Here is a 23,519-nt window from a genome sequence, read left to right as displayed (position 1 = left end):
TTATGACCTCTCTTCCTTCAAATGGTGGATAAAATTAAAGCAATAATTCGTGAGCCTTTGAGCTATTTCCAAAATGGTGAATAGGAGACCAAACTTCGATGAAGAAAACATGTTAACTTTAACCAAATGCCACCGAAAGAGTCATTTGGAAATTCTTTAAAACAAAAATTTCTGTAGTCACTGTTGGAAGTTTGTTAATCATTGTATAATACATCAGCGAGAGAGATGTGCTGGACATGATGGAAATGATTATACAGCACTTCTTTAACACACTCAAGACTTTACCTTTAGACATTGCCCAGGAAATTTTCTCTGGCATTTCTGATGGGAAGATTCTGTACAAAATTTCTATTCTGGACACTATAGTGAAAAAGTCTGGTGTGGACAGGTCCTTTGTAGCTGCCACAATATGAGTTCCTGCCACCTTGTCCTCACCACCTCAAGACCCATTATTGACCAGTGGTAAATAGTGCTAGCAGGTGGAAGTAAGTTAACCTGCTGAGTTCCAAAAGCTGGAGAAAAATGTATGTAGGCAATGTATGTAGGCAAAGCAAACCAGATATTTTTCATTAATATGGGCAAATTCATTAATTCAATAAAAATTGCAAATTCTTTTTTCTTATAATGTCCTTCAATCTTGTGTGCCTGCACCAAATACTGTGCTTCCATTGTAAATGCTGGTACTCACAGTAAATCATCTTGTGACAGATACAGCAACTATAGCAGCAACTAAAATGGAATAATCAATGTTTTTTTGTGATAGATATGCATTCCCATTCCCCTCACACAGCTCATGTACCTTTTCAAATTTTTGTATTTAACTGCTGTTATCACATTCAAGAGGGAAGTAATGAAACACAATACAGTCAGTTTTGACTAACAATGCTATCAATAAGTATGGTGACTGATCTCATGCAATCACACATATTTTAATTATGAAAGTTCAGGAATCTTGCAAAATTATGAGTTTTTATGGCAGGAATGTTCTTGGTTTTAATTCCTGTAATCATATAAAAAATTGTAAATACCATCCATACTGAGAAAGTAGTGATTTTGAGAAGGAACATAGACACTATCACACAATGCACAAAGTGTTAAAAAACCGACTGTTATTGTTGGCTTCAACAACTCACAATCAAACTACAATCTTCAGTCTTTGCTGAACAGGTTAGCCCATTTAATTATTTGGGATTTTTGATAACCCACGATCAATATGAAGAACCGAGAAATTACTTAAATTTTGACTTGTGCATTGCCCATAAACACAACACTTATGACAAAACAAGAATGGAGATTCAGTGCCTATTCTGTTCCTCTAAACACGATGAACCAAAGAGCTATCAAAAGAGTTGTAATGAAATTCTTGATCAGGATGGCTGCAAAATATCAGACAGGAATGAAAGATACTCAATATAAATGAAGACAGCAGGAAGATAGTATGTCTGTGAAAAAGGCTTCATTCTACAAACCAACTTGTTAGTGATATGTTGGGGTCAATGGAAATGTCTGATCTGACCCATGATGTAAGGGCGTGTGATGTCATTATGGCAAGGAGTTTAGTTTATGAGGTGGTTGTGTTTGTATATGTCATCTTGTTGTGTTTGATGGTGCCCTCTGGTTGGGTTGTTTATTTTTTTTTAATTATTTTTTTATTTTTTGGCACAAAACTGCTACGGTCATTAACACCCGGTCTGTGACTTAAGAAAAGGTAAAAAAAACGAAACTGGAAACCAGCAGCAATGGGAGCAAAACTCAAAAAAGTGAGGAAACTAAAAACAGAAGGAAAGCTTTAAAAACCACTATAGAAGGGGGGTTGTTTGTCCCCAAAAAGAGCTTCAAATGACTGACGTCATCTCACTGGCACTAATAAACTCGAGAACGCTAAAGGCTGAGCGCGTGTCATCTGCTAAAATGGAAAATATATCAGGCGACAGCTGTAGGCGGGCATGTAATGAGAGTAAAATAGGGGCACTCAAGTAAAAGGTGTCTCACCGTCCACAGTTGAGAGCAGTGGGGACAGAGTGGGGGAGGATCGCCACATAAAAGATGTCGACGGTTAAAAAGACAGTGCCCTATCCGGAGTCTAGTTAAAATTACCTCCTCCCGACGACGAGTTCGGGAGGAAGAGGTCCAAGCACAGGGAAGAGCTTTCACGTCCCGCAATTTATTATTGGGAAGCGTCGACCAATGTGCGTGCCATAAAAGAGCAACACGATGACATAAAACACTCTGTAGATCGGCGAAGGGAATTATGGGAATAGCAGGCTGAAGAGAGACTGCAGCCTTGGCCGCTATATCGGCCCTCATTTACACATATACCAACATGTCCTGGGATCCAGAGGGACACCACAGAGATGCCCCCCAAGTGAAGCAAGTGGAGGCAGTCCTGAATCCAGTGGACCAGAGGGTGGACAGGGTAGAGAGCTTGGAGACTGAGAAGAGAGCTGAGCGAATCTGCACAGATAACATACTGTATCCACTGATGGCGGCGGATGTATTTGACAGCCTGGAGAGCAGCATAAAACTCCGCAGTAAAAACCGAACACTGGTCGGGAAGCCGAAATCGATTTGGGGTGTCGCCAACAATATAGGCACTCCCAACACCAAACAATGTTTCTGAGCCATCAGTGTAAATAAATGTAGCATCCTTCATTTGTGCCCATAGAGCAGCAAATGACCGACCATAAACAAGAGAAGGGGTACCATCCTTGGGAAACTGACAAAGGTCACAGAGCAGGCAGGTCCATGACCGGAGCCAAGGCGGTGCTGTACCCCAAGTTGTCAAGAAAGTCTTAGCAAAGTGGAAGGAAAGAGAATGTAGCAGTGGACGGAAGCGGACTCCCGGTGGTAGTAGGGAGGAAGGGCGGCCTGCATACCCTAAATCCAAGGAGCCGTCGAAAGAAATGTCATAGGCCGGATTAGCAGGCATGGAAGACAGATGGCTAGCATAGCGACTCAGAAGGACAGCTCGCCGATTGGACAGTGGAGGTTCAGCAGTCTCAGCATACAGGCATTCCACAGGGCTGGTGTAAAAAGCTCCAGACACTAAACGTAATCCACAGTGGTGGGCAGAGTCGAGACACCGAAGAATAGACGGCCGAGCAGAGGAGTAAACTATGCTTCCATAGTCCAATTTCAAGTGCACTAAGGCCCGATAGAGGCGGAGAAGGACCACTCGGTCCGCTCCCCAGGAGGTAGCATTCAGGACACGGAGGGTGTTGAAGGATCACAGACAGCAAGCTAAGAGACAGGAAACGTGGGAGGACCAGCACAGTTTTGTGTCAAACATAAGACCCAAGAATTTAGCGACATCCACGAACAGGAGGTTGACAGGGCTTAGATGTAGGGGAGGCGGAAGAAACTCTGTACGACACCAAAAATTAACACAAACGGTCTTACTGGGAGAAAAGCGGATGCCGGTTTCAATGCTCCAAGAGTGGAGGTGATCGAGACATCCTTGAAGACATCGTTCAAGAAGGCTGGTCCATTGAGAGCTGTAGTAGATCGCAAAATCGTCCACAAAGAGGGAGCCCGAGACATCAGGAAGGAGACAATCCATAATCGGATTTATGGCAATGGCAAACAGTACAACACTTAGCACGGAGCCCTGGGGTACCCCGTTTACTTGGGAGAAAGTACGGGAGAGAGTGGTGTTCACCCGCACTCTAAATGTGCGCTCTGCCATAAATTCACGAAGAAAAAGGGGCAGCCGACCTCGAAAGCCCCAAGAGAACAGTGTGCGGAGGATGCCTGTCCTCCAACAGGTATCGTATACTCTCTCCAGATCAAAAAATATTGCTACTGTTTGGCATTTCCTGAGAAAATTGTTCATGATGTAAGTGGAGAGAGCAACAAGATGGTCAACTGCAGAACAATGCTTTCGGAAACCGCATTGGGCAGGTGTTAAAAGACTTCGGGACTCCAGCCACCAGGCTAAACGGCAATTCACCACACGCTCCAAAACCTTACATACACTACTCGTGAGAGAAATGAGGCGATAGCTAGAGGGGAGATTTTTGTCCTTTCCAGGTTTCGGAACAGGGACAACGATAGCTTCCTGCCATCTTCTGGGAAAAGTACTGTCGGTCAAAATTCGATTATGAAGGCGAAGGAGGTAACGCAGACTATGGTATGATACATGCAGCAACATTTGGATGTGGATACCATCCGGTCCTGGGGCGGAAGAGCGAGAAGAAGAAAGCGCGTGTTGGACTTCGCGCATGGAGAAAACAGTATTATAGCTTTTGCGATTTTGAGAGGAGAAAGCAAGAGATTGCACTTCCGCTGCACGTCGGGTTATTTGAAGAGCTCGAAATCTCAGCAAAGTGTTGACCCAATGAGTTAGAAATTGCAACGGGGTCCACTAATGTATCATGCACGACAGTGAGCCCAGAGACCGGGGAGAAACTTGGCGCGCCAGATAATCGTCTAATTCGACTCCAAACTTCCGAGGAGGGAGTGAAGGCGTTAAATGAGCTAGTAAGGAAGTCCCAGCTTGCCTTCTTGCTATAGCAGATGACGCGACGGCATCGTGCACTGAACTGCTTATAGGGGATACAGTTGGCCAAAGTAAGATGGTGCCGGAAAACGCGAAGAGCACATCGCCGCTCACGTATTGCGCCACGGCATGCCTCGTTCCACCAAGGAACTGGGGGGCGCCGGGGCATATCGGAGGTGTGAGGTATTGAACGTTCCGCAGCTGTAAGAATAACTTCTTTAATATAAGTGACCTCATCGTCGACGCTAGGAAAGTGACGGTCATCGAATGTTGCTAGAGACGAAAAAAGTGTCCAATCAACTTGGGTAAACTTCCAGCGTCTCGGGCGCATATATGGCAGTTGTGGCTGCAATCTAAGGACACATGGAAAGTGGTCATTCGAGAGTGTATCAGCAAGAGCGAACCATTCAAAGCGCCGAGCTAGCGGAACAGTACCGACCGAAAGGTCCAAATGAGAGAAATTTGTCGTGGAGGCAGACAAAAATGTAGGGTCCCCAGTGAGGCAAACAAGATCCGCTTGGTGGGAGACATCTATCAATAGTGAGCCGGAGCTGACAAGGACACGGAGATTCCCAAAGCGGGTGGTGGGCATTGAAGTCCCCAACAAGCAAATAGGGGGCTGGAAGCTGACCAAGAAGATGAAGGAGATCAGCTCTCGCCATTGATGTGGACGAAGGAATGTATACAGTACAAAGAGAGAATGTGTATCCAGAAAGGGAAAGACAGACAGCGACAGCTTGGAAGGAACTGTTTAAGGGGATTGGGTGATAATGGAGAGTATCATGGAGAAGAATCATTGAGTCCTGCATGTGCTGGAGTGCCTTCAACAGAGGGGAGATCAAATCGGACTGACTGAAAATGGAAGAAACCAAAGCGATCGTGGAAACGCAGCTTTGTTTCCTGAAGATAGAAGATGACCGGCGAGTAGGACCATAAGAGGATCGACAATTCATCCCGATTGGCTCGAATGCCGCAGTTATTCCAATGGATAATGGACATAGGGTGGACAGAAAAGGGAAGAATGCGACCAAGGTTGCCCTCAACTCAACGACTGCTCAGAGCAGGCGACCGACAGTGTGGAACGGCATTCAGCCGAAGGCAGAAGATCCTGATCCATAGGTTGTTCGGGAGCAGCTCCTGCCACCAGCGATCGGCTGGTTGATCGGCCACCAGCAGTGCACCTCGGCGACACAGAAGACGGCTGAGGGTGGTTACCGCCAGGTGGTGCTGTAGATGAGACACACCGTGGCGGAGAAGGAGAGGAACTAGGTTTCTTATTAGCCTTCTTGGAAACAGGACGTTGAGATGGAGGAGGAATCGATGGTTGTGAATTTGGGATATGTAAAAAATCATCACAAGTAGGCTCTTTTATGGAAGTCTGGGTGTCTCATTTTGGAGCTCGGGATTTAGCAGAACCCGATGAAGGGTGAGCCATAGAGTGAGTATGGAGAGTGGGCAGGTTGAACGGGCGATTTTTGCGCTGGCCGATCTGACGACTGTGGCACTAAAGGTGAGATCACTTTGTTGGCCGAGGAGAGGCAAGGACAGTGCTGTATTTACCTGCATGAGGAACAGTGGACTTTCGACTGGTGAATAACTTTTGAGCAGCAAAGGTCGACACCTTTTCCTTCGCTCTTATTTCCTGAATGAGCCGTTCATTTTTAAAAATGGGGCAATCTCTAGCGGAAGCAGCGTGGTCACCCATACAGTTGATGCAATGAGGGGATGGAGGTGGACAAGCACCCTCATGGGCATCCTTGCCACACGTAACACATTTGGCCGGATTGGAACATGACTGGCTGGTATGATTGAACTGCTGACAGCGATAGCAACGTGTAGGGTTTGGGACGTAAGGGCGAACGGAAATTATCTCATAGCCCGCTTTTATGTTTGAAGGAAGTTGAACTCCGTCAAATGTCAAGAAGACAGTACGGGTTGGAATGATGATCTTGTCAACCCTTTTCATGACTATGAACAGCCGTTACGCCCTGGTCACACAGGTAGGTTTGAATTTCCTCGTTGGACAATCCGTCGAGGGAGCGTGTGTAAGCGACTCCACATAATGAATTCAAAGTGCGGTGCGCTTCCACCCAGACAGGGAAGGTGTGTAGCAGTGAAGTATGCAACAATTTTTGTGCCTGGAGGGCACTGACTGTTTCTAACACCAAGGTGCCATTTCGTAATTGGGAAGAAGACTTTGCAGGACCTGCAATGGCGTCGACACCTTTCTGAATAATGAAAGGGATGACTGTGGAGAAGTCTTGACCTTCGTCCGACCGAGAAACAAGGAACTGCGGCAACGAAGGAAGAATTGTCCGTGGCTGAGACTCATTTAACTTTCGGTTGCGAGCAGACATAGTAGATGATGAGGAAACCATTGCGGAAATATCCCCCATGATTACTGGTATCTCCAATGGCGCGCTCCTTCCTTGTGGGGGCCCTCTCTGAGGGCACTCCCGTCTTAGGTGATTTTTCATACCTCAGGTTACACCTCCCAAGAAGTGGACGGAGGGACCAATCGGCACTTTCCGAAGGTATCAGCTCGGGTAATCACCCCTCCCTGGGCCTGGCTGTTACCAGGGGGTACGTACGTGTCCTACCTGTCTACTCGGGGCAGGGAATTACGCATTACCCCATCACCGGCTACACATGGGAATGCATGGGTCAGCCTTCAGACATGCACAGGGGGGGGGGGGAAGAGAAAGGGAGGAACAAAGAAAAGGAAAGGAAAGAAGAGAAGAGGTAAGGAAAAAGAGTCGCTAAGCACGTATCCAAAAAAGAGTTGTGGACCCCCTGTGTGTGTGTGTGTGTGTGTGTGTGTGTGTGTGTTTTCCGAGTGTTATGCGGCGCATTGGATTCATTTAAGCTTTGGTGTTGGTAGAGCGGAGTTGTTGGCAGTGTCCGCGACTTAAGGATTGAAATTGTTTTCAGTGAGTTATCAATTAACTTTTTTGTTTATGTGTTTGTGTTTTCCATAGGTGTTATTGGTTTTCTGTTTGTGGTGTGGTATGGATATGACAATCAAGTTCAACAGCGCGATGTTGCGGGCAGAGATGGGGGAGAACATGATGTCCATGATTAAGTGCCTGGAGATGTTTGGGTTAATAGCAGAAGTTGTGAGGTACAGCGTCTGCCGAGAGAATATGAGGTTGGCATGAGTTCCGACATCTCAGACCAGGGACGGATACATGTGGCGGTGTCTGAAGGACAACCTTTGGTGTTCCATTAGACACAGTACCTGGTTCGAGAAATCTAGGTTCACCATGACAGAGAGTGTTCTGATTACTTACTATTTTTTTGATAGATCGTCTATTAGTTTTTGTGCACATAAGATTGGAGTGAGTGAGAGGATGGCGTTAGATTGGTTTTCGTTTTGTAAGGAGGTGTGTTCTGAGTATGTGAGGTACAGCGGTAAGTTGGGTGGGTTGGGGGAGGTGGTTGAGATAGACCAGCCACAGTTTTGGAAGAGGAAGTATGGGAGCAGCAAGTGGTGGGCCTGTTACTTCCGGAGGTGGGTATGCTGACGGTGTTTTCAGTGTTTTGGAGGGGTATACTAAGAGAGAATTGGTGGGGTTGATTGAAGAATATATTGAAGAAAGGACTACTGTAGTTGCAGATTCTTTTTCGTCATACAAGGATTTGGGGAAGATGGGCTATGTTGTTGTAAGCCGTAGTTTAGAGTTTAAAAATTACGAAACAGGGGCATGTAGTAATACAATACAGGGGTTTTGGGGGGGGGGGGGCAGTTAAATCAGTCATAGGGAGGGGGAAGAGGCGCTCTTTTAACCTGCACTCTCACTTACATGAGCATTGTTGGTGGAAGAGCGTCCCTGGGCATTATTGCATTTTTCTGAGGGCAGCGAGTAAGATGTGCAGGCCGAGGGTGGTTTGTTGAGTGGGTTTGGTATGTGTGTGTGTGGGGGGGGGGGGGGGGGCAGGGGGGAAGAAGGGAGGGGGAGCGTTGTGGGTTTAGGTGGGTGGGTTGGGGGGGGGGCGGCGTGGTTGTTTTATGATTATGTTGGAGAGGGCCTTTTCTGTTGCAGCTGTTTTTGAGTTGTAATGGGTGACTGTGTTTCATTTGTTGTGTGTTTTTTATTTGTTGGCGGTGTTTTGATTTTTTGGCGTGGGGGTGAAGTGGGGAGGGGGTTGGTGTTGGTAGGTTGTGGGTGGTTTGGGAGTTTTTTCTTGTGTGTGTGTGTGTGTGTGTGTGTGTGTGTGTGTGAGAGAGAGAGAGAGAGAGAGAGAGAGAGAGAGAGAGAGAGAGAGAGAGAGAGAGAGAGAGATTGGGCTGGCCAACCTAGTGTGTAGCACTGGAATTTATTGCTAGTACCTAGTAATTTTTTTGGGTCTATTGTTTACAAGTTGTAATGTTTTGTGTGTGTTTGAAGTTTGTAGGTGTTTGTTTTTTGGTATCATCAACTGTGGTTGACCTATATAGGTCAAGGCAAATGTTCAATTCAAATTTTTGTCATTGTAGGTGTGTGTGTGTTTTGGTATCGTCAGCTGTGTTTGACCTATATAAGTCAAAAGAAATGCTCAATTCCAGTTTTTGTCATTATAGCTATGTGTGTGTATTCTGGTATCTTCAGCTGTGGTTGACCTATATAGATCGAAGGAAATGTTAAATTCCAATTTTTGTTGTAGCTGTGTTCTGGTATTGTCAGCTGTGGTTGACCTATATAGGTTAAGGCAAGTGTCCGATTCCAGTTTTTATTGCTTTATGTGTTGGTTTTCCGGTATCAATAGTTCCGGTTGAGCTATATAGGTCAAGGGAAGTGTCCGATTCCTGTGGATTTTTGTAGGTGCAGCGGAATGTAGTAATTTTGTGTTTTTTCTTTTTTTTCCCGGCATTGTTTGAGATCATGACATGCATTTTTTATGTTTATATTTAGCTTGTCCCCTAAAACTCCAATTTCCTGCAGTTGTCCCGTAACTATGATTATATTTTTGGAGGTAGACGTTACTGTCGTATTTATATTTATTTTCATGTTTGTTGTCATGTTTATCTAGTGACGTCATAGGAGTCATATTGGAGAATGGTCATAACTGCCACATTGATGACGTCATGGGTCAAAGCAGATGGGTGGAATCGAACACTTCTGTAATCCCTGAGGAGATGTTTGAACTCACATTTGAACGGAATGCACCAAATGGATAGCCGTGATGATCATCACCAACTATAAATGGCACTGAACTTTTGCCAATGTAGCCATAGTGAGTTGTTATACATTAGAACATCGACACACAGTTCTTTGGAAAGTGTCGAAAGCACACTTACAATAAAAAGAAATACAGCAAAAGAAAAACATAAAGCTGCAAAACAAAAATCTGATGGGGAATACTGTGCTATTGTGCCATTAAACTGCATTCACCCATCATCATTTTTTAAATCCAAACTAAGTGTGCAGTCTATAACTATGTCAACAACTGCAAAGTTGTTACTGCCACCTGGACACAGACAAAACAAGTTTCCAGAATAAGAGAACTATTTTGCAGTAGTGCTGCAAATTTAACAATGCAAATGCAGTTCAGTAACAGCAATAAGGGTTCGACACAGCCCCACACATGTTCAAGTAAATTAATTAATTAATTAATTAAAGTCTGAAACACGTCACCATTTGGGGCAGGCAATGGAAAAACTATGATGGTGGTCACACAATGATGTGCAATGCTCTGCTGAGAGACCAAACACACCCAAAAATACATAATAAATAATGGGCCAATTCCATGCATGACACACTAGATGTAAAGAATGTTTCACACAGAGAACAGACATGGTAAAAGAGTTGATATAGTTTCCGACCATCATCATATGGCCTATGTAGAGATTTTGCCCCTCTAAGAAGCACGGTAACAACAGACAAGTCTTAAAAGCTCTTAAGACCAAGACATTCCTCTTCACCTCAAATAAGATCAATATGAGAAAAAGAGATTTTTTTTCTTTTACAAATGTTAAACATGGACATCTGAAGCTGGGCGGGGGGGAAGGGGGGAGGGAGAGAGAGACAGAGACAGACAGACACAAAAAGAAATGACACTTTTTACAATGCATAATCATCAAATGTTTAAAGATACCGTGGATAGGCAAAGAGACAAAACACATACAGGTCCTTCAGAAAATGGAGCACTTGCCATTAACACACTGTACAACTGATGTGTAGGCTGTACACTTTGACATGGTGGTCTATTACAGACAGTAGCCACAAATCACAATGAAGATCTAGAACAAAGTATAATGAATTAAAAGGAATAAGGCAAGAAATTAGAGAACAGAAAATAAATATTACTGAAAACTAATATTCAGAATGAAGACTAAAGAACAACATGAGCACAACCATTGTTGCAGTAACCTTCATTTTCTTAGGGATCTGTGACATTCATCCAGAAGACAAACTTTGTCTCCATCAATACAGCCATAGTATCATTGAAACACGAGAGCTTTTGTTAATAACATTCTCTGAGGAGACTAGATGGATTTTGCCAATTCCCCACATCTGCACTACAAAGAAATAAGACAAAACCATTCTGGGGGAAAAATAAATGTGAATCCATACATATAATAAAAGCAGATGTATTTATTAATGTGTGTTCCACATCTCCTCCTAAAACACTGGATCAGTTCCACCCACACTTGGTACAAATATGACTTACTGTCTGGAATGAATTACTGTGGGGGTAAGAACCATCTACTTCTCAAAGTAGTAGGGATGAAAAAGGAGTGTAGCTCACAAAGCACAAACAGCCAGACTACATTCATCCACTATTTGAGAATGACAGCACTTAGTAACTGGCAACAAACTTCACAAGACTTATACTCAATCACGTCCCCAGTAATTTGATGAAGGGGGAAAAAAGTTTGTCATTTACAACATTTCCATTGTTCATGTGGTAAAACTGCTACATTACACACGACTTTTTAATTTATTACTTCTTCAGTAATAACTCAATTCGTAACACATTTCAAGGCAGTCCCCACATATACCACTGGATGTATATGTAAAATTATATATCATTGTACGACACACAATTCAGGAGATGTGTTGTCTTAAATATTGAACTGCGGGAAAATGAAACCAGAAGCCAAAATTCACCAGAGATACAAATGTGTGTGACATATGCATGTGCAGGCAAATCCAGGGGTAAAAAGCTCCTTCTAAAGCACTACACTGATTTCAACCAAACTTGATACACATATTACTTACTATATGAAAAGAAATACTGTGGGGGCAAGTACCAGGACTCTCATATTGGGCCTTTCCCTGAGTGGTCTCCTTTACTCCTAAAGTATTTACGTTCTATCACAACTTCCCTACTACAGTAATAAAAATGAAGTATCTGAAAAACAGTAACACCTTTATTCAAAGATATCTGCATGAATTTTCAAATAGGTCTAAAGTTCCTTACTTGAAACTGTTGGATTCTCAATAAGAGTATGAAAAAGGTATATTATAGCTTTGGTAAAGAGTTACTAGAAGACTTTCACAGAAACAGCAATTACATTCTGCAAGCAGAAACTGAATTGTTTGAAGACAGACCAAGTAAAATCAATTTCTGCTATACATAAATAGAACAATGCTGACTAGCAAATCAGAGATAGCAATAAGATGGTCCAAATATAATGAAAAACCTTATCAATCTTTCATGAGCTCACAAGTGTTGATCCTGACTGTCCCATTTCCAGTCTTATCTAAATGAGAAAAGCAATAATTCTGTTAAGGAAAAATAAGTGATGAGGAAGAAGGAATATTAGCCAATCTGCTTAAGATTGAGGGAAAATACCCGTCTCAAAGACCCACAGACTTTTAGATCAGATGTCGAAAGAGCAGACACTGTCAGAAGAGTGGAAAGTCACTTTTGCCCATGCTTTGCCTACAAAGAAGGACAAGATGGTAGTAAATAAGTGTGGAGGTTTAACACTATTAAACAAAAGTTATAGACAAAGTCTTTTGTGTATACCTATCAGCTTGTATAAAACCTTCTGCAACAGACATTAGGTGAAGAGCAAGGGGGATTCCAGTAATCTAAGTTCACAACAGACATCACCTTTGTCCTGAAAAAGCACTGGGGAAATAATACACTAAAACAACTGAGAAAACAATATAGTTTTGTGGACTTCAAGAAGATTTATTATACTTTAGTACCCACAAGACAACATTAATCAAAACACTAAGTTTGGCATTCCTGTTAAACTCAAGCACTTTTTTTTAGCATGGGGGAGGTGATCAAATACTAAGGAGGAAACAAACATTTATAAAGTTACCGCTAACTTAAAAGTTGTAAAAAGCTTGAGACAGGACACAGGGCTAGCAGCAGTCTGTTTTCATCTAGCACTTGAGAAAAATCACATGAGAAATTACAAGCAAAACTATATTGGTGTCAATTTGAAGGAAAAACCCTCCACATTAATTTTTTGCAGACAATATTATGTTTGTGTCACACACACAAAAGAAATGGAAAATATTATGGAAACTGTACAAACAGTAGCAATGAAATCTGGGCTGAAAATAAATGCCTTCCACATTGTGACAGAAAGCCAAGAGTAGAGAACAAAAAGTTACAAGTGGATGTTAACAAATATATGTGGGTCAAGGAATTCAAATATTTCAGAAAAACATAAACTACACCATGTGAAAGATATAGAAGTCATACTGCAGCTGGGTAATAGACACTTCTATACTCTCAAAACACCACTGAACACACTGACTGCATCAAAGGAGCACACAAGGTATTAACGTTCTTTGTTTTTCTTTACAAATTTCAGACTGAGCATAACAGTGTGAAAACTGAAGCATCTTCTCTTTTTTGTGAGGGTGGTTCTTGGAAAAATCCATGGACTATGAAAGCTAATTTCAAGGATTGGAGAGTTCTTCACAATTCAGAGCCAGAGGGCCTGTAAAAGCAGTCCAAGAGTGTAGAGTTGTCCATAAAAATAATCCAAGGAAAGCTTGGAATGAAAAATGACAGCAAAAGATTACTAGGGACACACAAAACTGTGAAAGACTCATGGGGAGACAAAGGATGAGATGGATACACAGAGCAAAATAAAAAATACAAATGCTTGGGGCCAGGCACAACTGGAGCATGATTACAAAATATGGAAAGAAGTGTAAGGCTTTTGCATGACATTGTGCAGTTTCCTTGGCTTGAACCTGAAGAAGTGAGAAATCAAATAAAGGAGCATCAGACTGCAAAAGTTTTGGTTGTCATGTGACTCAGTTATGTTCACCTCTGCTGTCAGAGGTGATTAAAAATTCTTTGTTCTTCATAGATTTACAACAGCAAACATCAATTTACATAGCACATTTTTCACTAATATCTCTTCACTGAATAAAAGTTCAAATTCACCAGTTACTAAAAGTAATCAACTTCCATGTTGTGGAATTATAAACTTCCAGTAGTAAACCACAAATTTAATATATTTTTCTAGGCCTCAGGCAAGACATAATATCAGCCTGTCACTCTTTTCATTTAAAAAAACGTTGCCAAAATCACTATATCACTCATAAAGCTGGCAGTCAGTATTAACTCATCTATCCTTCACAACTACACATTTTAAGCATTCAATTTATCAATTAATGATAAGAGTATTACTGTGCAAAAACATTTAACTTCCACAAGTCTGCACTAAGTCTGTTATAAAGGAGTCTAGAGTCATTGCACATAAAGTATTTACATAGCGCACACAAGCAATATTGCTCCATCCAACGTCTACTGTGCACATTATAACTTTAGCTTCACAGGACCATTAACTAAGGAAACCTGTGAGATCATCAGAGCAAATGATGAACAGGAAGTGTTACAGGACTACTGGTTTGACTAACATCTTGGTCTTTAGCCCATGAACATCTGCTTCACTCCCTCCAATTCATGTCATCTATTATGGCAAACTGAGCAGATTAGCCGAAGCGTTCGATACGACTTCAGCACCTCACAACCAAATTGCCACCTTCCACTAACTTAGTCCTCAGGCATATTACAGATCAGTATGTCACCACATCTAAGATTTCATATTCACATTCATTGGCTTCACCAACTGACATCCCAACTGTTAGCCTTCAACTTAAATGAAACCTCTGAGACTATGGGACAGGTCGGTCTGAGACAGCACAAACTACACCCAAAAAAACCAATATAGATGAAAGGGAAGTATTGCCAGTGTTCTGTCCTTTCTCGACATGTGTGATGTAACACACCAATCATCATTACATTACAGGATGAAATCAACTGCTCAAAAATTGTTTTGCACAATCTCCACACCTACAAACATGCAAACTTAGACACATTTGGAGTAAGGAATGAAATAATAGATCTTGAGAAATTAAAAGGAACTTTACTGTTAAATAAATCAAAACATTAACCAAACTAAAAGCATCCTATTTGAAAGTTGTCTGTTTTTCATACCTGTGAACTCATTATATGCTGGTGAGTAATAATATTGTGTTCCTCTCCTTCCCACCCCCCCCCCCCCCCCCATGCATTTTAAAACATTTGGGTCTTCTTTGGTATGTCGGCCATCCTGAGATCTTCAAGGGTGTGAGGAGGGTTTTCAAAACTAAACACAGCAAGCTTAATTGTCCCTGCATGTACACAATCAATTTCACGACAGCATATACCTTAGGCCATTCCATTTTGTTGATTATGCTTGTGCATCATCATATTGCAACACAAACCTATGAACAACATTTATCTTGATATCAATAAGAGGTATTGGACAGCTGCACAAATTACATTCTTCTCAAGTTAGCTTCATATAATAATCTGTAAGCAGTAACCATCAGGTGACAGGATTAAGTGTTAATAACCACAGAAAGGGCATATTTTCAATGTTTTGTACCTTGTTTTATTAGCTGAAAGTTCGAATGTTATCGCTGCGTTGTATGCCCATTCCACATACACTTTTCCTAGCTGACATGCTTTTTTGCCGCAATAGTGGCAATATGCACGCAATGTAAGCTTGAAATAAACGTTTGAGACGTGTACTCAAGCCACGTTCATGACTATAGAGACAGGGCGCTCGACTGACCTGCCCTGAAAACTAAATTTTATTTTTATCTCCATAACACAGGTGGATGGTAACTATTTCCTGTGGCCAGAGGCGTACAGAGAACGATATATCAGTCAGTCCTCCATCTCCCTCTCGCTCTATCGTACTATACGAGATGTACTGACAGTGCTACAATGCAAATCATTTTGTCTTCTGGTACGACCCAGATAATGTTAAAAATATTCACTCAAAAGTTTGGGTAGAAAACCATCTCCTGACACTATGGTGTGAACATGAATGCTACACAGTATGAATATAAAACTTCCCACAAAATTGAACTGTTCATGATCAGTACTTTAAATAAAATCTTACATAAGAAAACGAGAATCAAATCAGTTTCAGGAGTTTTTTGTTTTTCAGAATGTATGTCGAAACTCACCTTATCTGTCACCAATGGGAAATAGCTTAACCTAGGAATCATCAGGTACACTGGATCAGGAACCTGAACGTCATGCACTTCTTCTGAATTTAAATGAAAACACGTCGGTATCCGCCCATTCCAAATCTCTCTCAGTATTTCTCTATCATTCGCCATTTGCAACAGTAATGCTACACACAACTAACTAATCTACAACTAAACATAACCGTAACGCACAACAGACTAGCTGTAACATAAACATAGAGATGCAATATCGCAGCCGTCAGCTTCCGAAAGGAAGATCTTTGAACGACTGTTGATACGAGCTCATGGAATCAAAACAGACAATGTTTTCAGTGGCTTAGAGGAGAACAGAAATATTAGAGAGGTAAGTTGCATTAAAAGTTAAAACTCCTGTTCATTCTTTAATGCTCTACATATAAACGTAATTTATTTCATATAGCATCGACTAAACATGCAAAAGTCGATTAACACTGGACGTCACGGAATGGAACGAAACGCGAAAACATTTCGACCGATTGGCGGCATTCACACAAACCGTCAAAGAAACTGTATGAAAAAGGATCATTTATGGGAAACATATTGATTTGCTTTGTGCTAATGGGCGGAGCAGTAGGCGGAAGGGGGACATCTGTTAACATCAGCATCAGCAGTCAACATACCGTAGAGGTACGATGCGCCATGCGTGTTCTTCCACAATTTTGTTTTAACAGCAAAAAAGTCACGTCTATTGATTGAGACAAAAACAGTTGTTTTTCACGTTATTTCATCTACATCCACATACATATTCCGCAAGCCCCTGTATGATGCAGGGCGGAGGGAATCTTGTAGCACTATTAGTCAACTCCTTTCCCGGTACGCCGCAAATAATGGAGGAAAATATGACTATCTAAATGCCTCCGTACGTGCCCTAATTTCTCTTATCTTAGTAGTCCTTACTCAGGACTACGTTGACGGTGGCAGAATCTTTCCGTAGTCAGCTTCAGATGCCGGTTCCGTAAATCTTCTCAACAGTGTATCGCGAAAATAACATCATCTTCCCTCCAGATATTCCCATTTGAGTTCACGAAGTATCTCCGTAATACTCGAGTACTGATTGAACATATCGGTAACAAACCTAGTTACTCGCATCTGAATTGTTTCGATGTCTTTCCTTATTCTGATTTTGTGGGGCTCCCAAAGAGCAGTAGTCAAGAGTGGGTTGTGCTTGTGTTCTATAAGCAGTCTCCTTCATAGATGAGCCACACTTTCCTAAAATTCTCCCAATAAATCGAAGTCAAACATTCTCCTTCCCTCCTAACACTCTTACGTGCTCGTTTCATTTCAAATCGCTTTGCAACGTTACGCCTAGATATTTAATCAAATTCAAAATGGTTCAAATGGCTCTGAGCACTATGGGACTTAACATCTGTGGTCATCAGTCCCCGAGAACTTAGAACTACTTAAACCTAACTAATCTAAAGACATCACACACATCCATGCCCGAGGCAGGATTCGAACCTGCGACCGTAGCGGTCACGCGGTTCCAGACTGAAGCGACTATAACCGCACGGCCACACCGGCCGGCGATATTTAATCGACGTGACTATATCAAGCAACACATTACCAATGCTGAATTCGAACAATACAGGGCTGTATTCAACATGAGACGAATGCGTCCGTGCTCTGAAAAAAATCATTAAAAGAAACTGAAGAAAGAGCGCAATTACTCGGACAGAAACCGGTCGAGAAGTATGACGAGCTTGATCAGTATCAGAGACGCAATTATCGCAGGCTGTTTGGTATTCCAGGGAACAGTAGATGAGAACACAGACGAATTAAGTATGGATCTTGCCCACGAGAAGCTAGACAGAACTAACAGAGCGGGACGTAGGACTTCAGGATCTACGAAACCTAGACCGATAATAATGAAGTTAGTGTCGTACAGGAAAAGTCTGAAATCTTCAGAGCTATGAAGAAACGCTGACAATACGAGAGGATCTCACCTCTGAAAGATTTAACATTTGGAATAACGCGCTTTCGAGATTTGGGCTACAAAAAGTATGAGCAAATGATGGCAGCATAATGGTGAAGACCAAAAATGGAAAAAGATCAGTTTGCAATGCAAATGAATTGGGAAGCCTGTGGTTTAGGAGTTAAGAACATTTAAGGCTTGCTGTTTCCATTTTGTGTGTTTATATTTTTATTGTAGACTATAGTTAGCCGTAAGTTAACTAAAGTATTAATTGTTGCGTTTCGATTCATCACTAAATCTTGCTTTTCCATTGTTTCTAATTTACTTTGTCAGTTACTTTACTTGCTTTATATTAATTCCATTTTTATTTAACAATTTATTATCACATTATTGTTATAACAGTACTCATCATTAGTGCCATTAATAGTGCACACTGTTTTTATTTCGCATATCTTGTTTCCAATACTGTTGTGCACAGATTATTCTAGCTCTGCTTAGTGAGATTCTTTTCCTCTCACCACTCAGCTATTCGATGGCTGCTGCAGATCCTGCTGGGCTTGGCCACAAAACCACCCTATTTCCTGAAGCTACCAGCGCTTTCACTTCCTGGAACTTGCGCTGCTCCACCTTTGTGCATTTCTTACCTTTCGTCCACACGTTGGTTCCAACGTTGGCGCTAACGCTGGCCAATATTTATGCGACTGTGATCACACCTTGGAGCCAACATTCAGTTGAATTTGTTTAGAGCCACCTTAAACATGGCTAACACACAGACTGTTGACGGTGCATTTGCGGTTTTGAGTGTGAATAATTATATTTTGTCATTGCAAAAGAAAAGAAAACACGTAAAAGAAGATGGCGGGCTACATCACTTCATACATTTCGAAATCAGTAAGTTTTAAAAATGCTATAAATTATCAGTTACTGTATTAAAATTTCTCCAACCTGATTTTATTTCTACTTATTCTTGCAGGTATGACAGACGCCAATTATTATTAGGCCAGTTCATGTATGAACCCTCAGAACGATTTGATAACTTTTCTCATATGTCAACAACTGATTTTGAGCTGCTTCTTCAAATGAGTGAACTCCACGAAAAGAATGATAAGTTTTGGAGGGAAGCTATACCCGCCTAGCGTTCGCTCGGCAGTGACGCTTCCATTTCGTGCTAAGGGAGACAGTTCAAAAGCCTACATCTCTTTTTCGGAAGATCCACTCAAGTGATAACAATGATAGTGTCTGAAGTTTGTAAAGTAGTTAAGTGTGGCCTTGAGTTATTATTTTGAGGTAATGTCCATTTTTAAAACTACATTTAATAACCGAAAACTCCACTAAGTCTGAGAAGTCTGCCTTTCCTTTTTAACTATCCACTCATGTGATGTCACTGATAGTGCACGAAGTTTGCAGAACAGTACATGAGGCGTTGAATGACTATGCTACGGCGGTGTCCACTATTAAAACAACGTTCAGGAAATACGATTCGGTTTGAAATACGATTCGGTTTGAAAAGCCTAAGAAGAAGGGTAAATAACTCTGTGTCTTACAGTATGGATACTACTCTGTGGAAATCAGTTAGAATAATTAATGACTCCACTACAGATGTTTTTAAGAATAGTATACAGTAGGTGACCCAGAATGGAATTTATGATGAAACATATGCTAACAGGAAAAATAGCTTCCACATAAGCTTATCAGAACAGACACTAAACCGCTATGAGGAAAACCATGTATCACTAGAGGGATTAGAGTATACTGTGAAAGGAAAAGGGAAATGTATTTTTTGGCAAGAACGAGTAGGGATCCTGTAACAGTTGCACAGCACAAAAGCCACTCAAGATTACCAAGAAAGTGATTAAAACATCAGGCAACATGCGTATAATGTCAGAAATCAATAATTCCAACAACAGACTTAAGGTATATGGAATGTAGTGAAACAAGAAACAGGACAACCAACAACAGAGCAGGGTAATATCACTACTGAACTAAATGCGAGGCTGTAAATGATGAGTCACAGGTATAAATATACTTAACAGTCATTTCTTAAATATAGTAGAAAGCTTAGGGACAAGCAGTTCAAGAGAAAAATCACAGTAGTATTTTGCAAAAGTTACTCTCATAAAATTTAATTATATAAACGTATCAACAACTTCTCCTTCTTAAATTAAGAAAATCATACATTCTCTCAAAAATAAGAGCTCATTTGGTTCTGATGGTGTGGCATCGATTGGTCACATCGACCACGTAAAGCATGATCTTTGAACTCTAACTGCTCTGACGAGCCGTCATGTTAATGTTCCTGTCAGCCTTTATACCTTGTACAGTGTACACGTCTATCTTTCTTTGTGCTGAAATATATGTATCTTTAGACATTTATGGGAACAGTCTGTTGCACACCGGCTGTGTGGAATTAACAAAATGGCTCTGAGCACTATGCGACTTAACTTCTGAGGTCATCAGTCGCCTAGAACTTAGAACTAATTAAACCTAACTAACCTAAGGAAATCACACACATCCATGCCCAAGGCAGGATTCGAACCTGCGACCGTAGCGGTCGCTCGGCTCCAGACTGCAGCGCCCAGAACCGCACGGCCACTCCGGCCAGCGTGGAATTAACAGGTTTTATGTTCGACGCCATGGCTGCCTCACCCAACGTTTTATTTGGAGGCTCAGCTACTACTACCAGGCCACTCCAATCCCCTGCCAACGGTTGTTTCGCCGCTAACGGACAGTGATTCGCGATCTCCAACGAAGTTAAAGTCGAACTTTGCAGCTCTACAACGACCGAGTGTTAAGCCGTTACCTCAAACAATGGGCTCAGGTTTCATGTCGCCGGACTGTGCACACCACCATGTGAAAGGTGAAGTGTACGATTTCTAGAATCGTGTAACGATCGATCACTCGTGTTGCGTTCAAAGGGATCCAATTCGCACATGTGCTTTGATCCTCTATGCGCCGCAACGTCGGTTACAGTAGTGCCATGTGCAACCCCGCCATTCGTGCAAAACGCAAACGCGGTCAGCTGCTATCAAGCGCCAGCCGGAGTGGCCGTGCGGTTCTAGGCGCTACAGTCTGGAACCGAGCGACCGCTACGGTCGCAGGTTCGAGTCCTGCCTCGGGCATGGATGTGTGTGATGCCCTTAGGTTAGTTAGGTTTAATTAGTTCTAAGTTCTAGGCGACTGATGACCTCAGAAGTTAAGTCGCATAGTGCTCAGAGCCATTTGAACCATTTGCTCTCAAGCTATGCCAGTTTTGCCTTCCTCACAACTTTGTAACGGACATTTTTATATATCAAATTCGCCAGGCTCAACCACCAGATCTGTCGCCCAGTTTCTCAGCCACGTTAGTTCGAGAACACCTGACGGTGTTTCACCATCCAGGAACGTTGTACCATGACAATGTGACCTTCAGCAGGTTTCACCAGTGATTTATGGTCCTACCACACGGGGTGCGTTTCCAATGTGCACAGGAAACTCTCGCTGTTGTCACACCAAGTACAAAAACCACCCCCCCTACCCCCTCCCTCACTCACGGGGGACCTAATTCCGACCATACAGCCGCTCCCTCCTTCTCCAGTACCGTCTGCACCTGCCGCGCCAGCGTTCCCTGTCATTTCCAAGGTGGACAATTTATGTACTGCGCCTTTAACCTGTGGTCCAGTTTACGGGCTTACCTCACGCGCCGCGCATCCAATCGTTCCCACGATACCGACCATGCCTGCCGTGTTGTGCTACTGTGACTCTTCAGGGACATTGCAACCGGCCATTGTTTCAGGATGTGTTTGCTAGTAACACACCCACGCCAGTAGTGGCGGGTTACAGGACAGCCTATCCTACCACGGGACAGCACACCTTCCAAGATACGCTGAAGCCACCCTCGCCCCCCCCCCCCCCCCCAGCTGTGAAGCCACCTCCTTTATAAGAGGACAACCCCGTTTCATGGTTCGCACTTGTGGAGCACCTTTTTGAGTTACATGAGGTGACCAATGACAACTCTAAATTTCTATATCTCATCACGCACCTCCGTGACCATTCAGATTTAATTTGTGACCTCCTCCTTTCACCACTGCCGCCACCAAAATCCGAGTTCACCAAGAAGACAATATTGGACCGACTGGCCTGCTCGCCACAGGAATTAATAATCAAGATCCTGTACGATGAACACCTGGAGGACCGCACTCCGTCACAAATCTGGTGCTGCCTTTGGCTACTTGTGAGTGAACACACGATGCCAGATGTTACCCTGTGAGCGGTATGGTCTGCCAAGTTACCTACCAACCTGCAGATACACCTGCTTCTGCACTCCTTCGAGTCTATCAGCTCTCGCCTTCGCATTGCAGATCAGCTGTATGCACTACAGCAACAAAAACAACCAGCACACCTCTCACCGCTGGTTGGCACTATGCCGCCTGTTTACCGGCCGTCTGCGGGCAGAGGCAGGGCTAGTTCCGCCTCCATGCCACCTACACCACTGGGCAGTACTCGTTCACCCCCTCCTCTTTCCGAGCACTCAAGATTCGTATACACACCTAACATCCCGGTTTACATTCCGGAACAGATCAGCGGGGACAGACCTCCTCCACTGTCACAATCACTGCCCCCGCCACATCCGGCTCATCCATACTGTTGGTACCACAAGATTTTCGGGTATGAGGCCAAGAAGTGCAGATTACCTTACCAGCACCCAAACGCCAAACGCAGGATCTAAAAGATGCCAAGTCCTTCATAGGCATCCTCAAACACTGCACTCTGTCCACTCGTCCTCTTAGGCGAGTGGTCGTTTATACGTGACCGACAATTCATCGGGGCTTGTTTTCTTAGTCGACACAAGCGCTGACATGTCCATCATACCTACATCGTTGGCTCCTCCCGGTTTTTCACCGATCGAAGCCGCTTCTACGCGCTGTCAACGAATCAACATTACAAACTATCGGCTCTGCTAAAGTTATGGTGCATCTGTCTCCTTCCCTACGTTTCCTGTGGACTTTTTACATCGCCGACGTTGACGAACCATTTCTCGGTATGGATTTATTGTCCCATTACAAACTCTCCCCCAATATAGTCCAAGGTTCAGTGCTACACCACCCTTCTGACACTCAGATACCATGCACAGGCACTTATGCTCGTCGTTCTGTTTACGTCACGACATGTGATTTGGTTCGTGAGTGCTCCACCCTCACGGACAAAATTGTTACCTGCATCACTAATCTACTGTCAGAGTATGATGCAGCAGCGCAACTACATCGGCAAAACGACGAGTTGAAACAAAGTATCGCACACACTTCCGACGAACTCACCGCGGCTGATACCTCGTTGTCTGTGTGTGCGGCTGGTCCCGGCTGAGGTTCGAGTCCTGCCTCAGCCATGAGTGTGTGTGTTTGTCCTTAGGATAATTTAGGCTAAATAGTGTGTAAGCTTAGGGACTGATGACCTTAGCAGTTAAGTCCCATAAGATTTCACACAAATTTGAACATTTTTTTGAACCTTGCTGTTGCAACTGTGATCCACAGTTCCTTCACCTGATCGACCTTCATCAGCAGACACCAGCACAAACACTCATCGGGTTAGTTCAAAAACATTCATTGCATGTGACAATTCACGTTCAGTGATCTCTGCATCCGCCACACGCCCACTACGTGCAGTGCCA

At 42.9% G+C, this 23,519-nt stretch overlaps 1 protein-coding gene across 1 annotated transcript in view; it reads right to left on the bottom strand.

Annotated features, from left to right (window-relative positions):
• The window catches only part of LOC124569471 (autophagy protein 5-like), a 109,079-nt gene extending 92,931 nt beyond the window's left edge, over window positions 1-16,148 (bottom strand). Inside the window, exon 1 of the mRNA XM_047131084.1 lies at window positions 15,922-16,148. Coding sequence (XP_046987040.1) covers window positions 15,922-16,077 — 156 coding nt within the window. The 5' untranslated portion in view covers window positions 16,078-16,148. The remainder of the gene's footprint in view (window positions 1-15,921) is intronic.
• Window positions 16,149-23,519: the final 7,371 nt, after the last annotated feature.

Source organism: Schistocerca americana, unplaced genomic scaffold, assembly GCF_021461395.2.
Source record: "Schistocerca americana isolate TAMUIC-IGC-003095 unplaced genomic scaffold, iqSchAmer2.1 HiC_scaffold_15, whole genome shotgun sequence".
NCBI lineage: Eukaryota > Metazoa > Arthropoda > Insecta > Orthoptera > Acrididae > Schistocerca > Schistocerca americana.
Note: the sequence above shows the minus strand (reverse complement) of the source record. Positions and strands in the feature narration are given on the sequence as shown.